This window comes from Salarias fasciatus, chromosome 8 (genome assembly GCF_902148845.1).
Source record: "Salarias fasciatus chromosome 8, fSalaFa1.1, whole genome shotgun sequence".
NCBI classification, from domain to species: domain Eukaryota; kingdom Metazoa; phylum Chordata; class Actinopteri; order Blenniiformes; family Blenniidae; genus Salarias; species Salarias fasciatus.
Genome location: NC_043752.1, coordinates 10489605 through 10511264, shown reverse-complemented (window position 1 = coordinate 10511264; position 21660 = coordinate 10489605). Strand labels below are relative to the sequence as shown.

General features: G+C 40.9%; 3 protein-coding genes across 3 annotated transcripts; all 3 read left to right on the top strand.

Annotated features, from left to right (window-relative positions):
• The first annotated feature begins 2576 nt into the window (after positions 1-2576).
• LOC115393772 (alpha-N-acetylgalactosaminide alpha-2,6-sialyltransferase 1-like) lies at positions 2577-7297 on the top strand. Its single transcript, XM_030098878.1, has 10 exons — positions 2577-2620; positions 2686-2989; positions 3069-3231; positions 4896-5058; positions 5425-5563; positions 5653-5756; positions 5902-5985; positions 6373-6472; positions 6680-6866; positions 7278-7297. The coding sequence occupies exons 1-10, from the start codon at positions 2577-2579 to the stop codon at positions 7295-7297; spliced, it is 1308 nt and encodes a 435-aa protein (XP_029954738.1).
• A 3052-nt stretch (positions 7298-10349) lies between these two features.
• On the top strand, positions 10350-13455 carry LOC115393771 (alpha-N-acetylgalactosaminide alpha-2,6-sialyltransferase 1-like). The gene is made up of 9 exons (XM_030098877.1): positions 10350-10420; positions 10601-10832; positions 11017-11179; positions 11691-11853; positions 11946-12084; positions 12176-12279; positions 12368-12451; positions 12716-12815; positions 13258-13455. The coding sequence occupies exons 1-9, from the start codon at positions 10350-10352 to the stop codon at positions 13453-13455; spliced, it is 1254 nt and encodes a 417-aa protein (XP_029954737.1).
• A 2620-nt stretch (positions 13456-16075) lies between these two features.
• Positions 16076-20109, top strand: LOC115393770 (alpha-N-acetylgalactosaminide alpha-2,6-sialyltransferase 1-like). Its single transcript, XM_030098876.1, has 9 exons — positions 16076-16089; positions 16246-16385; positions 16624-16786; positions 17214-17376; positions 17595-17733; positions 17827-17930; positions 18025-18108; positions 18388-18487; positions 19912-20109. Exons 2-9 carry the CDS (start codon positions 16296-16298, stop codon positions 20107-20109), a joined length of 1041 nt encoding a protein of 346 aa, XP_029954736.1. The 5' UTR covers positions 16076-16089; positions 16246-16295.
• Positions 20110-21660: the final 1551 nt, after the last annotated feature.

The window sequence follows — 21660 nt, the reverse complement described above, 5'->3', positions numbered from 1 at the left end:
AGCCACTTCTCTCCCTTTGGGCAATGTTTCTCCATTCTGGTGAAAGGGGTCCGCTGCTGTACATTTTTCACATGCTTACTTGTCTTGGAAATCTGAGAGCTGGGAGGTTATGTTTCTGTGGAGATGTGATCTGTTTACCTCTGTTTAAGTGCTTAAAATGGATTATTTTGGTTTAAATAGAGCATAATCAGTCACATAACGATAGGGATTTCTTCAAAACGGGGGTCATTCAGGGGTCATATCCCACCCCGCTCAAACTGAAGTATGCAGAAATTCTAAAAATTAGAATTTTTTTTCCCTTTAAATGAAGACAACTCCAAATGTCTTTCGTGTATTTCTCTCTGTAAAGCCAGCCCACACCATATCTACTGTAGACCGTCCTGAAGGGGACGATGCTGGATGATGTTTCCAAGTGTTGTTTTATTGTGTGACAATCCTGCTGTCAAACCAGCATCTCGATCTTCCACACCTGTGGGGTGGATCGATTATCTCTGCGAAGGAGACACAATCACTCTCTCAGATTTAGACAAATTTGTGAACAATATTTGAGAGAAATGGAATTTTAGTGTACGTGCCAAAAGTCTTAGCTCTTTCAGTTCAGGTCATGAAACATGGGAATAAAAACAAAAGTGATGCATTTCTGTTTCTGATCAGTGCATATTGTTTGTGAACCAAATCTGGGCTCAAATATCTTTACAAACTGAGGAAACTGGGAACATTTTACCACTTTCCATTTTCACACCACGATCAGGAATATCTGAGGACGATAAGATGCATCCTGGAGCACATTTTAAAGGGCAAAGCCTGTCCTGATTTCTATTTTCTTAAATGTAAAATCATGATTTTTGTGGCTCTCCGTGGATATATTTCACACTACGAATCTGTTAGTTCAGCTGTCATAGTGGCAATAGTCAGGAAATGTTTGGTTTATTCTATGAAGATGTTTTTGGCTGAGTTGGTTTTGATCTGAGTGTTTGTTGCAGTGACACTTTTCCCACCATTTAGTAAGAGATACATGTGAGGTTGGAAAGCATGAGCTTAAAAAAGGTCTGAAATACTGACAACAATGTAAAAAATGTTACCACGATGTGCCTGGGACCCCTCGGGGCGAGAAGTGATTACAGTGAAACTGCTTTGAATATTACTCTCATATTTTTTCAGAACTTCTTAAAAGGTTAAAATGATGGATGTATATGTCCTCTATTAATGCTTAGAGAGAACAAAGTTGAAAATGTTGGACTAGCTTTCTAGATCGATGAGAATGTTGAAGTGTCTTTGGTGCAGAATTGTCAAATGTGAAATGACGGAATCACAGGAGACGTGTGATTTTTGGCATTAAAAGGTTGAGTTTTAATGATTTCCACTGGAAGACCATGTGGATGTTTGAATAGCTTCAGTAATGTTCCGGTAAAGTGCCGATTTCATATTTGATGGCAAAATATATTCTACATGTAATCAAACACTGCGAGATAGAAATGTTGACTGCTTATCCGAAGCGGAGTGGAAAAAGTTACAAACCAGGCATCAGTTTAGATCACCTCCCTCTCATAAACTTTTGAAAAACGACTATAAAATGAGTGATTCCTTTATTTCTCCGGCTTGTTGGTGTGAAATAACTCATTTACTCCATTTTCATATTGATAATTAATCTGATTTTAACCCTTTATATGGCAACTTATTTAGAAATGCACCTCAAAAAACATCCCCTTCATATTGAATATTCAGCCTCCTTTGGACTTACTAAGTCCTGTTGAAATCACATTCTTAATTCTCATTTTACATCGCAAGTCACACATTCTTGAAAATATATGGGTTTATTTATGAATATTAGTAACATCAGTCAGTTGTTTCCTCCTTATAGGCCTGCGCAATCTATCTTTTAAAAATAAAACAACCGTAAATAAACTGCAGCAATGCCTTTTGTTAATCTGATCACGTTATCCATATACATACATTTCACATACTTGAATAATTCTGTGAGAGACAACCCGCAACTGATCATTATAAACATGTAGATTAGCATCATGTCCCTAAACTGGCATTGGTAAATTAAATGTAAAAATGACAAATCTGACAAATGTTTCCCAAAATTGCATGGGACAAAAAATATATATCTTGCCATTGCAAAAAAGATTGAAAATAGTTAAATAAATTTAAAGGAACTTAAAAAACTGACATTTTTTATGCAAAAAATATGATATTTTCTGTGATCACAAACAAAATCTGCATCAGACTGACCTTAGAAGGATAAAATAATGATAATTATTCAATACTTGATAGTTCCTGTCTGGAATTAAGTCCAAAAAGTTAACCCAAAACTTTCAGGAATAGGAAGAGGATAAAATAATCCTGAAAGACTTAAGAGGGGAATCTTTTTATCCTCAGTGTTGTATTCATTGGATAGTGAAGCCCAGTACTGTCAGGATGCTTTTCATTCTTTACCTCCGCATAGCTGTGCCGTAGCCACACCTCTGGCTTTAAGTTGAGGAGCTTTTCCCCCCCGACAGCACATTTCAGAAAGGGAAGCAAACACCTGATTGTGTTTACCAGAGCAGCCAGTCCTCCACTTCTCGGTCATGGTTGCCCACATCTCAAAGGTTTTCTCTCTGCTCACTGTGGTGTCGGTCAGCATGATGCTCTGCGTCATATCATGGGACCATTTATCATCAAACGCTGTCCGGTGAGTTCTGCTCCTCTGCTTTTCTTTGGTCTTGAGAGATTTATGAGGGAAGGTTTGGTGATACTCCGATTGCTCTGGTTCAGCAGGACGGCGTTTTTGAGGACCCTAACGGAAGAAAATAGACTGCAGAAGAGCAGAATTACATGGTGGGAGAGGGAGGGAAGCACGAGCCCACCAGGTGTGACGGCGAGGAAGCCCGTGGACGAAGATGAGACGCCTCTGCCGCTCCTCTCCAAGAAAGGCTTCAAGACTCTTCCTCTGTGGGATTTTGAGGATATTTATAACGAGGATGCTGACCCTCTACCGGACGTAAGCAGATAACATTGGTTGTGGTTGTGATGAATCCAGTCGTTTTTCCAGTTTTCCAACCGTTTCCCTGTTTCCCCAGACGTGCGCCGACTCCCTGCGGAAATCAAAAGATGAGAACTTCACCAAGGCTTTCATCCCCAACATACGCTTGTTCTCCCACAAAGACAACATCAACATGAGCGAGTGGAACCGACTGTCACACTTCAACAATCCCTATGGCTTCATGGGGTTCAAGTACAACGGTAGGTCCATCTTTGAGACAAAACAGTGACTCTATGTGGATGCTCACACTCAGATCTGACTGGCGACCGGTCCAGACGTGTTCTGGATGGATGGATGGATGGAAGGGTTGGCAAGCGTGACACAACTTTTCCACAGGCTTCGTTTCTCGTCAAGCAAACCGTTTAGTTTCACGTGAGCGACTGCAGTGACAGAGAAACTGGTGATTACTGGAAACTGCTCTCTCTAATCCAGGACATTTTTAGCCTTTATGACTCCGCTGATGCAGCTTTCTGCTTTGAGGATGGAGTCGGTGGTCTTCCATCTCATCCAGTGTCCTTGAGGAAGACCCTGACCCCCATGATGCCTTGCAATAGGGACTGAGGACTGAAACCTGTTAGCAGTTACTATTAATGCAGCAGGATTTGTATTATTATTTCTCTAAGTGATTCTTGTGAGTCTGTTTAGTTTTCATCCTGTTCACAGTAATTTTTAAAGGAAATCAAGTAAATTTGTGTATTTCTTGACTGATTTGGACATTTTTCCAACACTGCGTCAAAACCACAGGGATGATTCTTTTATGAGCACCGTCGATATCATAGATGATTTTGGATTTAAAAAATAAAATAAAAATTGAGTTCCACTGGAGGAACATGCAGCTCTATCAACCAACATGAATCTGTCTGCGACTGAAGTGACAAACAGTGACTCCAACTTTTTCCCCTCTAAATTTCTGACATAAAATCACATTTGACACTTTGGTTGTGTCCCTGTAAGGCAGCCCAAACAGGTAAAGCTGGAGTAGTCAGCCGTGCTTCTCTCTCCAGCCCTCCCAGCTGTGTGACGTTCCTTCATTTTTGAGCAGTTTCTGCAAAACAATTGGACATTTTTTACATTTATATTTAAGACATTTTTTTTTTGTTGTTGCTGTAGGCTTTTTAACTTTGTGTGGCTTCGACATGAATTCTGAAAACATTCATGTAATTTGTGCTGTAGACGGTAAATTACATTCAGTATGGGACATAGCATCTTATACTAATTATTCTCATGAATTCCTCTTTCAAATTTGGCTCACTGAACACTGATCAGCAGTAACACTGTGACCACTGCAATGACACCGCTCAACAAATTGCATTTACTATTCAACACATAGATGTTTTACGATTTACAAGCATTTGCTGAGTTCTTTGCAGGTGGAATCACCGCCCAGTCAGCGACGCTGCAGCATGGAGGTCACAAGAGTTCAGTCCAGCATTTCCTGGATTCATTTCTTTTGGTTTTAATAGTTAATACTGATCTGAGCGCCGCGCCACCTCAGCCTGTAAACTTTCCTGATCTCAGTTCAGTTGTTCGTGTCATGGATGGACAAATACACCTGATTTACAAAGGACAATTCTAACAGTTTCTATAATTTACTTCAATGGGGAAGAGAGTCCCTAAATAAGCTTATCAGATTCTTTTTTTTATTTTTAAATGACAGTAAACAATATTCTGATCCTGATCCTGCTGCCAGCTACACAAAATTTAATATCTGCACCAACGAAAGAAACATGAAATGAAGCTGGAAATGCTCTGGCTCATTAAAAGTCAAGGATTGTTTCTGCTTTAAGGGGACTTGAGCCAGTAACCGAAACAAGAACCTACTCGAACCAAACGACTGGGAGTGTCTGTCCTCTTTTCTTTGCAGAAGTGATGCCCGCACTCAAACTGATCCCGAAGCCCGAAGGGCCGATGCTGCTTCCGAAGCCAGGCGGTGACGGCTGCATACGCTGCGCCGTGGTGGGAACCGGAGGAATCCTCTACGGCTCAAAAAAGGGGGCGGAGATCGACGCCCACGACTACGTTTTTAGGTCAGAAATGTGGGCCGCTGTGTTTGACGGAACTGGAGGGTCTGGACCCTCCCACCCTGGCGATTCCAAGCAGACAGTTGTTGCAGCCACACATAATCCGATTTAATGTTAGTTCATTTAAAATCACTTCATGTGATTGCTGTTCAATAGATTAACTGTATTGAACTGTGTTTATGAGCCGATCAGAGTCCGAGCTAACCCATCTTCCATGCTGGTGGGATTCTGGGTTAAGCTGAATGTGCGATCTGTGTGCGTACCACCAAAATCACAGGACATGGCAACATCTATCTTATATTGAAGTAAAGCTGCGCAAACATGCTGATGGTGCTATCTGTGTTACTCACTTTGACCTGTTTGTTGTAACAGGATGAACGGTGCAATAATCAAAGGCTTCGAGGAGGACGTAGGAAGCAGGACCTCGGTCTACATTCACTCGGCACACTCCATCACCAAATCGCTTCTCTTGCTCAAGAAATACGGATACAAATCTGCCCCTCATGACGAGGTACCCACACTTAAATCCCACCATTGTCCGGTACAGTTTACCATCTCCACATGCAGTGACGATAACCTCTGACCTGCGACGTCTTCCAGGGTATAAAGTATGTGATGATGCCCGAGGGGAAGAAAGACTTTCAGTGGCTTGAGGGTCTCTTCAAAGGAGAACGGATCTCAACAGGACCATATCGTAACAGAGAGTGAGTATCAGCTCTGTGTATCGACATTTGACAATATATATTTGTCACAGCTGTTTGCAGCATTGCTCTGTGTACATTGACACAATTGTTTCACTCAATTTGACCTCAAATCCAACAGAGATTTTCTTTTATTTTAACTTTCCAGTCCGAGAATGTACTATTCAGGGCAGTACGACGAACAACGTTTCTATGTGCTGCACCAGGACTTCCTCCGATATCTGCGCAACAGGTCAGGTTCTTATCAGTCATATTCCTATTACAGATTTAAATGTAATTATTACAATTTTCCTGGATGAATCATGCGTAGTGCATGTTCTCGATTACATTTGTGTTGTATAGTGAAAACTCTTAAGAACAGATATGGTATTTAAAAAAAATGATTTGTTGTACATGGTGGCAGTGGACTTGTTATTGTTACTGTAGCAGCATTCTGTTGTTATACAGTGACATCTAGTGGTTCCTGGTGGTAACACAACCAACTAAATAACTAAAAGATGTGTGACTGATTGTCTGCTATATTTTCACACTGAAAGTGTCTACCTGGCAGGAGAAGAGTTCTGCTTAATAATATCTTATTTTAGGATGTTATTCAACCTTTTTTTTTCTTTGCCCACAGGTTTTTAAATTCACCAAGGCTGAACAGCACTCTCTGGAGGAAACACAGACCGACGAACGGGGCATTCACTCTCTTCCTGGCTCTGCAAACCTGCCACAAAGTAAGTTAGGAAACTTTGCGTGCTTTTTTGTTTTGTCTATAATTTAATAGTTTTAAAGCCTTGAAGGTGTAAAAAATCAGCTGAGCTGGTTGTTTACAGAATGGAGTGATGATCTTTCCTGCTGGTTTCTGTCAGTACTCTTAATGCAGAATTTAACTAATGAATGGTCATAATAATATATCTACCTTTTTTTATTGTCTCTTTCAGGTCAACGTTTACGGGTTCATCACTGACGACTATGAGAAATATGCCAGCTACTATGTCCACAAGAACACGAAAAGTGAATTCTTCTTCCGCATGAGCCACGACTTCTTCATGGAGAAGGAGCTGTGGAAGCACTTTCACAACAGCAAAATAATCAAGCTCTATCAACGAAACGAGCCGAAAACTGGGGGTAAAAAACTCAAAGCACGCCGAGAACGCCGAGGAAAAGACTGAATCGGAAGGTTAAAATTCAGAGATACTGATTTTTTTTTTTTTTTTTTTTTTTTTTGGAGGGAAAAAATGTGGAGAAATTCTAAATGAGATGAGAGGTGATGTGACTGGTCCCATGAACAGCTGGAAGTGGCTGTTCCTTCTTGAGTCCATCGCTGCAGAGAAAAGTGACGCCAAGCATTTGAAGTCATGATCATGAGGGTTTAGCATAAAGCAGTTTTACAGTTTTAAGAAGGCCGAGATTATTTCATTAACTGACGAAAGCTCGAATTGTTTATTCTACTTTTGTTTGTGTAAGACCGTTGTACAGTTCCGGGCGAGGGTGTTTCTGTGTGGCTTCATGTGCCTGTGCCGGCATGGGTGTTCTCAGGATGCTCCAGCTTCCAGTGACGGGGATATCAAGTCAATCCAACAAGTCCAAACACGTGAATTTCTGGGTCTCTGGGTTAACTCTGTCATGGATTTTTTAAGTTTTGCACTTATCGGAAGCAAAGATTTATTGATTAAGTTTGCATTTTCTTTCTGTGTTCAACTTTCCTGGGAAATTCATCCAGGAATCTGGCTTCTTGCGACTTTACTCTGATAGGGATGGAGAGATATTGTTACTGAACGGTGATATAAGTGCGCATATGATGAATTTGGAGACGATGGAGGTGTTCAAATTCATTGGCCATACCCAAACAGTTGCATTAGTGTTCATCTCTTGCAACAAGTCAAGAAAAGTTGTTTTAAATGTGTTTATTATACAAAGAATTCAATATGACCCTGTGTTAAACCAACTTATATTTAAAAAGACTGGAACTGTTGAAATGTAAATAGTAAATAATAAAGTAAAACGTTTTTAAGAAAAGTTTAGTTGGACTTTAGTTGCTGTGGTTCAGGGTCTGCTCTCTTTGTGGTTTCATAATGTGGTAAATGAACTGAGTGGATGCAGCGGTCTGGACTGCAGGCAGGCCAGTTTGCTCTTCAGATGTGCTTCAAAGACTCACTGGAATTCTGTTTGTCACTGTAATGATCCCCTCGAAAAAAGAAAATAAGAAAAAAATTGAAATGTTGCCAAGCATCCAGGGAAATGTCAGAGAGTTCGCTTTACCAGAATGAGTAAAATCAAGCTGAATTGCCCAAAATGTCTTTTTTAATTTCATTTAATCTAATGTTCAAACCAACCTTTAAACAAGCAAAGGCCCAAGAAAGACCGTTAGTCGTCTTCCAGTATTGAAGTCGACGGGAAGATCCTGTGATAAGATTTGTGTAAATATTCCAGTCAGGCTTATACATGTAACAAAACAGGTTTCTCACATTTACATTGCTTTTAACTCGTTGAAAACACTCAACAGTCACTCTGTGATTTCCTCATTTTAAAGACATTCTGAGAGTTTGTGAGCGGACGTCGATCACAACACACACCCTCGATTTTCATGACATCAAATCACCAAATGAAACCAAATCAAGCAGCAAAAAGTAAAAAAAAAAAAAAAATGAACTGAGGAAAATGTCTTTTGTTTACTTGAGGAGGAAGATGCCTCACACTTACTACAGTCTTATGTTGTTTTACTTTCCCAATCAAAGCACTTGTCACATTGTTTTCTGATTTACACATAATTTTTGTGAATGCATAAGTTTAAACCCTCCAAATGTTAATTTTTTCATCATTCCATTGATGAGTGATTTTATTTGGCAGATTGATATATTAATAAATCATGTGTTATTATTTATTGCACTGGGTATTTACAATTTTGTGTCACACTGATGAGAACGCTGAAGACTCTGGGGGGGGGCGCTATTCATGAATCTAACCTGTATGTCCGCCATGTTCTGAATAAATATGAATATTTCTCACATGTTTCTATTATCCTTAAATTTCTATGAGAGATTAGTATTCATGAACAAACTTGAAATTTGTGCATGTTTGAATTCTTTCTTTCAGTCATGATTATTTTATTTTCATTATTATGTAATAATATTGATGTTTCTGTTATAAATTCATTAGTTAATAAAAAACACTTCAATAGTAAAAAAAAAAAAGCTACAAAAATAGTATAAAACTAGTTCAGTTGTTGTTAATTTATCAAAAAGTGTAATTTAAAAAACTTGGAGTGGTAATATGAAGCTCTGAAGTTTAACTGTCTGGAAAGACAAGTTAGTTATTAGATGATATTAGATATTAAGTGTTGACGTTGAAGTAATATTTTAAGTTAAAACATAAAAAACTTTTAGAAGCTGACAAACAAAGCTTTAATTTTGATTTTGTCTTACTTTCTAAATTGGGATATGGGGTAGAGAATTTGGTAGAACTGGTTTGTGAGAGCTATAAAGTAAGATATCCAATGCCAATGAAGGTAAGCGAAGGTTCTTAGCAAAATATTATGCGTAAAAGTTTTAAAAAGCTTGAAAATAAAAAGATTCCAGAAAAATTCAATGAAAGAAAGAAGGCAGCCTTGTAGGTGTGACTAATGCGTTACTGTTTTGTGAATATGATTTTTCAGTATTGAGAAATACCTCTTCCTCCAAAATGTCCTTCGAATACATAACATCATCATTAAGTGTTTCACAATAGTAAGCAATTAATCGGTTGTTGAATTCGAAACCCGTTTGATTCCTTTTGGCTTTAAACTATTCGTCAATATCGGTAATATCTTGCAGAATCATCAGTTCTTTCACTGCACTAATCCCCTCCAAAGCCCACTCTGTCACTCAGTGACTGAACAGGAACACAAACTCAACAAACCGTCTCTCAAGAAAACCTGCTTCTCCACAAGTGTCTCATTCAGAGAAAACAGAAATCCCTCGCAGCCCCGGCCCATGCAAATCAGCAAATCAGCCCCAAAAAAATCACGGAATGTGTCCTCGGGGAGGGTTGAGATGACCATAAGCACAGCGGCGGAACCAGTTCAGGCTGAAGAACGACGCGCGGCGGAAGAGACGAGCTGTGACAAACATGCTAATTGTAGGTGTTGTACAAGAACACAGTGATGCAATGACTTTGTCTTGTTTGTCCACTGTTCACGCACAATTTTGGTTTCTGTGAGTGTCGTTAAAAAAATTAACAAAACCTTCTTGGTCCATATCTAAGATGCCTTCATTTGTAGATTACATAAAATGTATTAAAAATGGCAGAAACTCACTCATTTTGTGTTTTATTCTCATGTAGCTCATATTTTCTGATGCTGTTGTGTTCGGTAGTGTCTCCCCACTTTACAAAAAGTGAAACCTGTGCAGCTTTTGAAATGTGTGCACACTGCTGCAGCGCCGCTCCCTGCCTTGCCTCTGTGCAGAGGTCACACCCAGTGTGACTCCTACCTCAGGTGCTTTTTGTGGCTGTGGCTGCACTTCAGTGGAGGGAGCGAACAGCCGTCTGCCTCAAACATCACCGCAAATGATCCACTTCTTAGGTATGGCTGTCCTTATAGCGAGGTTTTTCTGCTTGCTCACGTTGGTATCCATGAGCTCCGTGGTGGTTTTTGTGACGTGGGGACATTTTTTGAAGCTGGACGACAAAAAGAACAGCGTCAGGTGGGTTTTGGTTTTTTTGGATCGTCACCGGCGAGACATGGAGGATGAGGAACACGTTTGTTTACAAATCACAGGCACTTTGAGGACATGCTTTGATTATCTTGTTCACTTTCTGTAATTCTTCTTCCTGTTTCGTCGCTGTGCTGATTCTTTTATGTTGCGCTGGTTGCTCTAATCCAGGTTGGCAGCTTTTTTAAACAGGCGCAGACTGGAGAAACAGTTATATGAACGAGGTTCCACGTTGCGGAGGCAAAAAGAGAAGTCTCCTTCATGGCATGCTTCGTCAAGGGCAGCAGAAACACTGCCGACCGCGGAGACTCCCATGCCTGTTTTATCCAAAAAAGCACACAAGAAGCTTCCTCAGTGGGATTTTGAAGAAGTTTATAACCAGGATGCTCCACCTCGACCTACAGTGAGTATACAGGCTCAGAAAAATGCAGAAATAAGTGCTGTGAATATTTCTTTTCTCTGAATATTATGTAGACATTTGATTGTGCTTACTTTTCCTTCCACATGAGAAGATTTCAGTCATTTTAACTCTGTTTTTCTCTTTTTTAACAATTTTCAACCTGATTTTTTTCCCTTCATATTCTCAGACTTGCGCAAAATCTCTGCGAAACACAAAGGACGAGAATTTCACGAAGGCTTTTCTCCCCAACATACGCCTGTTCCTGCACAAAGACAACATCAACATGAGCGAGTGGAACCGGCTGTCACATTTCAACAATCCTTTTGGTTTCATGGATCTGAAGTACGATGGTAATTGATTCTGCCTGAGGCCACATTGTAGAGCTTTCTGCTGGGAAAGTGAACAGTTTCAGTCATTCGATTCAAAAACAGGCGCTTTGTTTGCCGCCGATCGGCCACTACAGGGTCGGTTTAAGTAGATCCGTGGCGCTTTAGAGTAGCTGACTGGGTTTTGTAACAGTAAATGCACGGTTGAAACAGGATTTCAGAGCATGTAAAGTATTTGTCAGGCCGTCATGCTGCCGAAAAAATGGGCTGATTACAGGTATTACACATGGCAGACTGCTTTAAGCTGCAATATGATTATTATTCTATTCAAATTTGTTTCTTTTCTTTAACTCAGTTTACTGGGTTTTCGACCAGGTCGTATTCGAACACAAGAGAAGAGCACGTTGTGCAAAAGTGCACACAGTCAATTTTAATCATAGAAGAGGAACAGCTGCTTAAATGAAGGAATGTGGAGTTTCAACAGGATTATAGAAAGACTGAGGCGGTTTGTTCTGCTTCTTTTGTTTGTTTGCAGAGGTGATGACTGCAGCGAAGCTGATCCCGAGGCCGTCAGAGCCGCTGCTGCGTCCCAAACCAGGCGGCGACGGCTGTGTGCACTGTGCAGTGGTGGGAACTGCGGGGATCCTCAACGGCTCCAAAGTGGGCGCCGAGATCGACTCCCATGACTATGTTTTCAGGTGAGAAAAAGGTTGTTTCGTATCTGTTAAAAATCAAAGGCGGGGTCATTCTGTGGGATGTCTGTGTCCACGTTGGGATGTTTCTCTGTCAGGATGAACGGAGCCATCACAGAAGGTTATGAGGAAGACGTCGGCAACAGAACCTCGGTGTACGTCCACTCGGCGCACTCGCTCGTCAAATCACTTTATTTGCTCAAGAAGTACGGATACAAATCCGCTCCTCATGATGAGGTACTAGGAGTTAAAGACGATGCTGTAACATTGACCTTTTTCCCCCACACACTCAGAGAAGGTGAAATGTGAGATTGGCCCATTTTTCCAGGGTATAAAGTATGTGATGATGCCAGAGAAGCTGAAGGATTTCCAGTGGCTGGAGGGTCTTCTCAAAGGGAAGAGAGTTGCTGCTGGACCGTACCACAACAGGACGTGAGTATGGACTGTTTACAGACGATACTGTCCATCCATCCATCCATCCATCCATCCATCCGTGTGTGTGTGCATTTGAACCCATCAGCCCAAGGCTTTACTATTCAGGGCAGTACAACGAGACTCGGTTCTACGTTCTGCATCAGGACTTCCTGCGGTACATCAGGAACAGGTTAGCCTCCTGAACACAATCTCAACCAAGCTTTGCATGATTTACCAACTTATGGAGCGTTACACAGTACAGAAAAAAAAGGTTCTGAGTTTGTGTGAAGGAGTAACCAAACAGGTGTCCCTACAGCAGTGGCTGCCCAGCATATGCTTTTATCTCATTAATGTAGCTGTTATCATGGATTTCATCAGTCTTCTACTGATCAAAATGTGTCGAATGTGCAAAAAGCGAGAATTATTCTGATGATTTCTTTTTCATTGCCTCCAGGTTTCTGAGTTCACCGAAGCTGAAAACCAAACACTGGTCCTCGATCCGACCCACTAATGGAGCCTTCACCATCTTCCTGGCTTTGCACACCTGTGACACAGCAAGTTCACATCACTTTCTCTTTAACACTGACCTGATTACGATATATAATTTCTAACATAGTAACTATTCCTAAGGTTTCCATGAGCTCAGTGCCTTTTACTTTTATCACTATTTCACTAAACTCCTGTTTACACGGGCTAAATCATCTGATTAATCCTGAATTCGGAACAAATACAAGCACATAAGTAGACAATGGACCTTTTTCTTCCAAATAACAGAGCTCTTTGTCTTGACTTCCTTCAGCATCATCAGACAATGAGCCTAATTGTTTACTAATGTTTCATAATATTCAGTAATATAAAAAAGTAACTCCAATAAAAAGGTAGTGAGTCACAGTGAGTGATTATTAATTTTAAGAAATATGTAACATCATGTCACTTTTTCATCATGAATACAAGCTGGAGTAAAAATAAAAACCTGTCTTTTTTTATCGCCCTCAGGTGGATGCATACGGATTCTTGACTGATGACTTTGAGAAATACTCCAACTACTATGTCCAGAGGGACACCAAGATAAACTTCTATTTCCACCCCAACCATGATTTCTTGCTGGAGAGGGATTTGTGGATTGACCTTCACAACAGGAAGATAATCAGGCTGTATCAAAGGAATGATACAGAAAAAGTGGAGCAGCGCTGAAACTCAGAGTGGCTCTGAGGACGTCACGCACATAAGTATTAAAACAGACTGCGAGTGTGAAGACAATGTGAAATGTGAGGGAATGAAACCTGAAAAAAATCAATGGAGGGGAAAATTTCACTGAGCTTCTTCATCAAATGAAGAGCGATGACTGCCTGTGTGAAGCTTTCTGGAAACAGCTGATGGCAGATCAGCTGACTGAATGAGTAGGAATTATATTTCCTCCAGTTGGCTGAGCAAGAGAGAGTCTGATTTTATTTCATGAGATGCATGTAATCTTGCATAAGAAGAACCAAGGATTTTTGAGTCAGTCATAACCTCTTGAATCTCGCTTTCCCTCACATGAGACATTCTCATAGTCGTCTCACTAAGTTTCTCTAGGCGAGTTGCAGATGAAGCTTTTCAGGTCTTTTTTTTGTGATGAAGTCCAAAGAGGTTGCTTTTTGCAACTTTCAAACCTCAGTAACAGATCCACACACCCAGACTTGCGTTGCACAGGCAGTTTTAAAGGCACACCAGTAGAGGGCGGTATACTTACACTGTTGAATGTGTTGGGTGAACGTGAAGCCACCATCTCTGTTCTTTTCTTTTTTTCCAACAAAAAACAGACCAGTTTTGCCAGACCAGGGAAAACACATAGAATATAAGTTTATGAAGCAGAGCTGTCGCCTCTCACAGACAAACTCTAAACTCACATTCAAGTTTCAGGGTTTTTCATTATTCAACTTATAAATCTGTGACATTTATTGTTGTCTTGTGACAAATGGTTTTTGTTTAGTGCTTTTTATATTATATCGCATTTACTGTATTCTATTTATTTTATTCCAACACTGAAAAACAGAGTCCTTCCTGTGTGGAGTTTGCATGATCTTCCTGTGTGTAAATGACTCACAGTCAGCTGAATACAGTGAGGCGAGACGGATGATGGAGAGATATCCCTGCAGTATATTTATTTTCCTCACCCTCAGCCTTTACCACAAACTGCACCCTGATTGTATAATGCAGACACAAGTATGCAAATGTGGCAGCATTTCTGTTGAAAATGAAATATTTCTCACAGAAATCACTTGTCGGCAACAGAAATCATTCTTCGATAATGTTTTGTGTTGATTAAAGCAGAGGAATGATGAGTGTTGTCAAATTCATCACCAAATAAACGTACAAAACTTATCAAGGTTTATAATAAAGTTGTTAAACGCATGCGTCATTACTGAGAATTCATTATTTTTCTGTGCCATTTTGTGGTTGCTTTGCTTTATTTTTTTCCCTGCATGTGCATAATATCCATGATTTAGTTTGACGTTAAAATTGAAATAATGGGAATAAAGCAACAAGTCCTCCAACCAGAGTCCTGCACCTCCAATTTTCCAGACCCGCCCCGGCCCGACCCGGGGACGTACAAACCCGCAACCAAACCGCAAACCCGTGCATCAGCCCGATTAGTACCACGACCCGATGAAACACGACCCGCAGCCCGACCCGTAACCCGTTTCTAAAGTAATCAGTTTGGGTCATATTGTCTGAATACTGAAGAGCATATCGCCACAGTTAAGGTGCAGTGAGTAAACAACGCACCTGAATGAAGCAGCTGTTCCAATAAAAGCCTGACTTCAGTCATAAATCATCAGCCCTGCGTGTTCTTCTCCCATACAACTGTAAAACCACTCGTTTGTTACATTTAATGCTTTTAAACTTTTAATCTCTTAAAGGGAACTTTACGTGTGTAATAGTAGACTTACTTTCTGTCCAGACTTGAGCGGCGCTCAGCAGTTACGAGCAGTGACATGTTTTAGAATCCATCGAGGAGAAACGTAATCCATCAGGGAAACACTGTGCAATGTTTGAACACTTCAGGAACATTACAAAGTGATAGTTGTACGTTTTATCCATTTATTTCTCAAATATCTAAAAATCTCATCTTAGTTGGAGCAAATTTGATCAAATGATGGTGCTTAATTGAGTTTCTTAACTGGACATTGAGGCACCCTGTACGGGCAGCAGAAAAGACTTAGTGGAGTCAATCATTTGCATGATACCATCAAATGGATTAATTTTTTCCATTTTATAAAATTTTTCGGCGGTCATGATGTGCATGCCAAATTTGATGAGTTTCCGTGCATGTTTAGGCGGTCAAATTTGCATTTAGTTGGTAGGACAGTATAATAATGTAGAAGAAGAATAACAAGAAACAGACGAAAAGCAGCAGAGACCATGCCCTTCGGGGTTCGGTCCCAAAAAATTGGTTTCAGACCAAGCGTAATGATTCTATGAAAAAAAAAGAAAGATGTTGAAGATGAACATAGTAATGGACTGAATATGCTCCTCTGAGCAACATATTTGAGAATGCAGTTCAGCTGTCTCCGAACGTAATTTTGTGGAGACAGGGTTGGTCAGTGCTTTGTCAGTCAGCCCTGCCCAGTCACCTTGATGATAAGGTAACAAACAACCTGTGTGGCTCACCTTTGAGCATATTGTTGAAGGGAAAGCAACCTGGCTGCTTGTTAATGATAATCAAATCCTCGACTTCTCAGGAATGTCTTTTCAGGTCTTTAATATTTTCGTACTTCTCTTTTTTGTATCAGCGATTTCTATTACTTGTTTTTTAACATGGGGACAAACATCCAACAGCTACAGGTAAGCAAGTTTTCAACTGAAGGAAAGTACTTCATTTTTTTCTGGCAAATTTCTTGATGTGGTGTTTGATGTTCATTTTCAGATGGACACGTTTCATGAACAAACATAGAGGAAACAGAAGTTCACTTGAAAATCACTTTACAGTTTTGGACAAAGGAGAAAATGCCACCCTGGTGACAGAGCCGAACCCTAAACCTGAGACTCCGATGCCCTTACTCTACAAAAAAATGTTTGAGAAGGCTCCTGTGTGGGATTTTGATGATGTTTATAACCAGGATGCCCCCCCTCGACCCGCAGTAAGCATGCAAAGACAGGATGGGACAGAAACAAAGCACATAAACAAACCTTATGGGTGTGGGGTTGAGGACACTGAAATATGCTCATTCATCAGTTTTGTGCCTGCAAGCAGGATTTATTATTTCATTGATATAAAGAGACTCGTTTTAATTTCTTGTTTTTGCTTAACCATCATCATAAGGTTTAAAGTCAGTTCATCATTTTCCTGTTCATTTTGTGATGTCTTTTTCTTCTCAGACGTGTGCCCAGTCACTGAGAAACTCAAAGGATGAATTCTTCATGAAGGCTTTTCTTCCCAATGTCCGTTTATTTCTACACAAAGACAGCATCAACATGAGCGAGTGGAACCGGCTTTCACATTTTAACAGTCCCTTTGGTTTTATGGAGTATAAATATGAGGGTAATAAACTTGAGAACTTTTCCTCATTTTGGCTGTACTTTTATTGGCTGTAACAAACTTAAGTCATCATGGGATGATCACGAGACTTTCTTTTGTCTCTGGATTGTCTCTGGATTTCCAGAGCAACCCTATCCAGTTGTCTTTGTAAAGTCAGCTGAGGTCTACTGAGTGCTACTGTAAAGTAGCACTCTGTCAGGACTGTCAGGACTCTGTCTGTCTGTAAAGTAGCACTCTGAGGTCACTGTGTGGCCCTTTCTCTTTTGTTTGGTAGATGTGATATCATTAAAAATAGATTAGTCTCTGACAACAAACGCTTCAATGACATCAAAGGTCAAGGTAAAACATTATCTGAAACGGGCAATTACTGACACAGCCAGTAGTGAAGCAAACACTGCAAAAACATGCTTCTCTGTGTTGATTTTCACAGAAGTGATCCCTGTCCTGAAACTGATTCCAAAGCCCAAAGAGCCACTGCTTTCCCCCAAACCAGGGAGCAACGGCTGTGTGCGCTGTGCAGTGGTGGGGACTGGAGGAATCCTCAACGGCTCCAAAATGGGGGCAGAGATTGACGCTCATGATTACGTCTTTCGGTAAGGAAAGCTAAAGTGGAGAACACTTTTCTTTAGTTTAGAATCAAATGATTTGAAATGGACACTGGGGGGGGGGGGGGGGGGGGGGGTGCTTGAAAAGTGTCTTCTGTCCTCCCACAAAGTGATGAAGTGCCGTAATGATCGTTCCGCTGCCCCTCGTCAAAGGCGGGGTCATTCTGTGGGATGTCTTTGTCCACGTTGGGATGTTTCTCTGTCAGGATGAACGGAGCCATCACAGAGGGTTATGAGGAAGACGTCGGCAAGAGAACCTCGGTGTACGTCCACTCGGCGCACTCAATCGTCAAATCACCTGTTTTGTTCAAGAAGTACGGATACAAATCTGCTCCTCATGATAAGGTACTAGGAGTTAAAGACGATGCTGTAACATTGACCTTTTTCCCCCACACACACTCAGAAAAGGTGAAATGTTAGATTCACTCACTTTTCCAGGGTATAAAGTATGTGATGATGCCGGAGAAGATGAAGGATATCCAGTGGCTGGAGGGTCTTCTCAAAGGGAAGAGAGTTGCTGCTGGACCGTTCCGCAAAAGGACGTGAGTATGGACTGTTAACAGATGATACTGTCCATCCATCCATCCATCCATCCATCCATTTATTCATCCGTGTGTGTGCATTTGAACCCATCAGCCCAAGGCTTTACTATTCGGGGCAGTACAACGAGACTCGGTTCTACGTTCTGCATCAGGACTTCCTGCGGTACATCAGGAACAGGTCAGCCTCCTGAACACAATCTCAGCCAAGCTTTGCATGATTTACCAACTTATGGAGCGTTACACAGTACAGAAAAAAAAAGGTTCTGAGTTTGTGTGAATGAGTAACCAAACAGGTGTCCCTACAGCAGTGGCTGCCCAGCATATGCTTTTGTCTCATTAATGTTATTAATATGATAATGCTCTTATCATGGATTTCATCAGTCTTCTACTGATCAAAATGTGTTGAATGAGCAAAAAGCGAGAATTATTCTGATGGTTTCTTTTTCATTGCCTCCAGGTTTCTGAGTTCACCGAAGCTGAAAACCGAACGCTGGCCCTCGATCCGACCCACTAATGGAGCCTTCACCATCTTCCTGGCTTTGCACACCTGTGACACAGCAAGTTCACATCACTTTCTTTTTAATACTGACCTGATTACTAAATATTATTTCTAACATAGTCACTATTCCTAAGGTTTCCATGAGCTCAGTGCCTTTTACCTTTGTCACTATTTCAGTAAACTCCTGTTTACAGGGGCTAAAACATATGATTAATCTTGACTTCGGAATAAATACAAGCCCATACGAGGGAGGACCCAAAAGAAACCGGACTGTGGTCATAACTTTTTATTTTTTTATTTTCACATTCAATCAAAACTGTCACCTTCAAAGAACTCTCCTTCGGCTTGAATACAGCGCTGCAGCCGGGACTTCCATTGCTCAAAGCAGTCGGCAAACTCGTGCGTGATGATCGCTTCAAGAGCGTCCTTCGATTTTTTTCTGCACCTCTTCCACGTCATCAAATCTCGGCCCCTGCAGTGCCTTTTTTCATTCTTGGGAAGAGAAAGAAGTTGCAAGGTGCTAAATCGGGGGAATACGGCAGATAGGGCAGCAGGGCCATGCCGTTTTTCAGCAGGAACTGTTTTACACGCAGAGCCCTGTGCGCTGGGGCGTTGTCTTGATGGAGCCACCAGTTCCCCCTCTCCCACAGTGCCGGCCGCTTCAGCCTGACCGCCTCCCGGAGCCGCCGCAGCACGTCGAGGTAAAAGTCCTGGTTGACGGTTTGCCCACACCGGCACAAACTCGCTGTGGACCATCACTTTGACGTCAAAAAAGCAGATCGGCTTCGATTTTGCGGACATTTTCCTGTGTGCGGGAGGTGGAGGGTCGGCCGGAGCGAGGCGAGTCTTCGATGGATATCCGACCACTCTTAAAGAGCCCATACCACTCGAAGACCAGTTTTCTCCCCAGAGCCTCATCTTTGTAGGCGGTCTGGATCATGGTGAGTGTTTCTGTTGCTGTTTTTCCCAGTAGAAAACAAAATCTGATGCTAGCGCGCTGGTCTCGCTTATCAATGGGTTCCGCCATTTCCGGATTTTTCGAAGAAGGGACTGTAATAACAAACACTGCGTGTGAGCTGCCTGTGTGTCTTTGGGAGGTGAAATTTTTCACAGTTATGCTTAAGGCTATGCTATAGTGACATATAATGGCCAAAAGTCTGAAATCATTCTTGTTTTTTTTTTTTATAACCACAGTCCGGGGACTTTTGGGTCCCCCCTCGTAAGTAGACAATGCTAATAATTTTGTGCTTTGGATTTTTCTTCCAAATAATAGAGCTTCCGTCAACATTATCAAACATTGAACCTAACTGTTCACTAATGTGTCATAATATTCAGTAATATAAACAAGTAACTTCAATAAAAAGGTAATGAGTCACAGCGAGTGATTGTTAATTTTAAGAAATATGTAACATCATGTCACTTTTTCATCATGAATGCAAGCTGGAGTAAAAATAAAAATCTGTCTTTTTTTATCGCCCTCAGGTGGATGCATACGGATTCTTGACTGATGACTTTGACAAATACTCCACCTACTATTTCCAGAGGGACACCAAGATAAACTTCTTTTTCCACACCAACCATGATTTCTTGCTGGAGAGGGATTTGTGGATTGACCTTCACAACAGGAAGATAATCAGGCTGTATCAAAGGAATGATACAGAAAAAGTGGAGCAGCGCTGAAACTCAGAGTGGCTCTGAGGACGTTACGGACATAAGTCGGGGAGAGCCGCCATGGAAGTAACATCCAAATCGAAAGTTCTTTTCTTTCGTTTCCGAATTTCTATAGCCTCTTTTATCCAGCGTCGGTGTTTGTTCTCTTCTGTTCCGATGACTCTTGCTCCATCCCAATCCATAATGTGATTTTCTCTTTTACAATGGTCTGAAATGGCCGACTTGAGTTGTTCCTGTTCGGCTTTTCTTTTTGTTGCTCGTGTTAATGCTGTGGTGGTTTCTTTCTCACATTCTGTTTTCTGTTCCTTTTTTCGCGTGTCGAAAGTCCTCCCTGTCTCTCCAATGTATGTTTTGTTACATAACTTGCATGGAATTTTGTAGATTACATTGCATTTTTGTTCTGGTTATATTCTGTCTTGCATTTTTGTTCCGGTTGTATTCTGTCTTTGGGGTGTACAAGTATTTGTCTGAGTTTTCTTTTTGGTTTTACTGGAGTATTGATGTGATGAAAAAGCATAACATCAATAAACAAACAAACTTATCTTTATCTTTTGAAATTAATAAATCCAATTTTAGAGACACTTGCTCCCAGTGTTGCATGTTTTATTTATTCAGAGGAACTCCCCATTGTGACCTAAGTAAACTGGGGCTCTCCATCCCATGACACAAACATTGAAAAATGTGGCGCATGAGAATATCTCTACTGAGTCCTACAGACAGTGACACCTACAGGGTTATCTATGCAACAACACTTAAATTCAATCTGGTCAAATCACACCATTGTCATTCTTTCCATGAACAATTTTATTCTTAACATTGGCCTACTATATTCAAAATAGTAGCAAAAGTGCACTAGCACCTTGAACACGGCACCAGACAAAGTGCTTGAAAGCCTTCTTAAGTTTACTTTCATTCTCACTTTCATTCTTTGTAAAACAGTGCAAAACTTGTATAAAACAGTATAAAACATCTGCCATTGATTCAATGAAAATAGAAAAACAGGCAATATAAAAAGATTAATCTTATGTAAACGTTTAAAGCTGGAACATGCTTGACCTCGTAGAAAGGAAAAATTCAAATAAAGCTTAAATAAATATTTCTCGGCCTACGCTACAAAATAGTGCATTTAAACTTTTAGCAATATTGTGCTTTCTCAACAACATTGAGGGAATTTGGGCCTATAGGCTCGGACCAAGCATTAGCCTATAACAAACAGTTTTCACAGATTATCTTTAGCCTATAACTTATATACAACAAAAAGTTACCAATTTCTCTTTTAGAGTAGCCAATGATAACATCTCTACCTCCACTGGACACCACATTGAATTCATACACTTGGGAATATAGGCAGAGAAATATGATCTAGCAATTGTGACACTTGTAAACTGGGAGACCAGGGGTGCACTCTTCGTGGGCCCATTCTTCACATTTAATACATTGCACCCACACCTCCCCAGGCCTTGAGGACTTGAAGTCCTCTCCACAGACTTGGCATTCACATGAATTTGAGGTAGACGTGGATGGCTTTCTAGCGGGTGACGCCTTTGAGGTAGCAGTGGA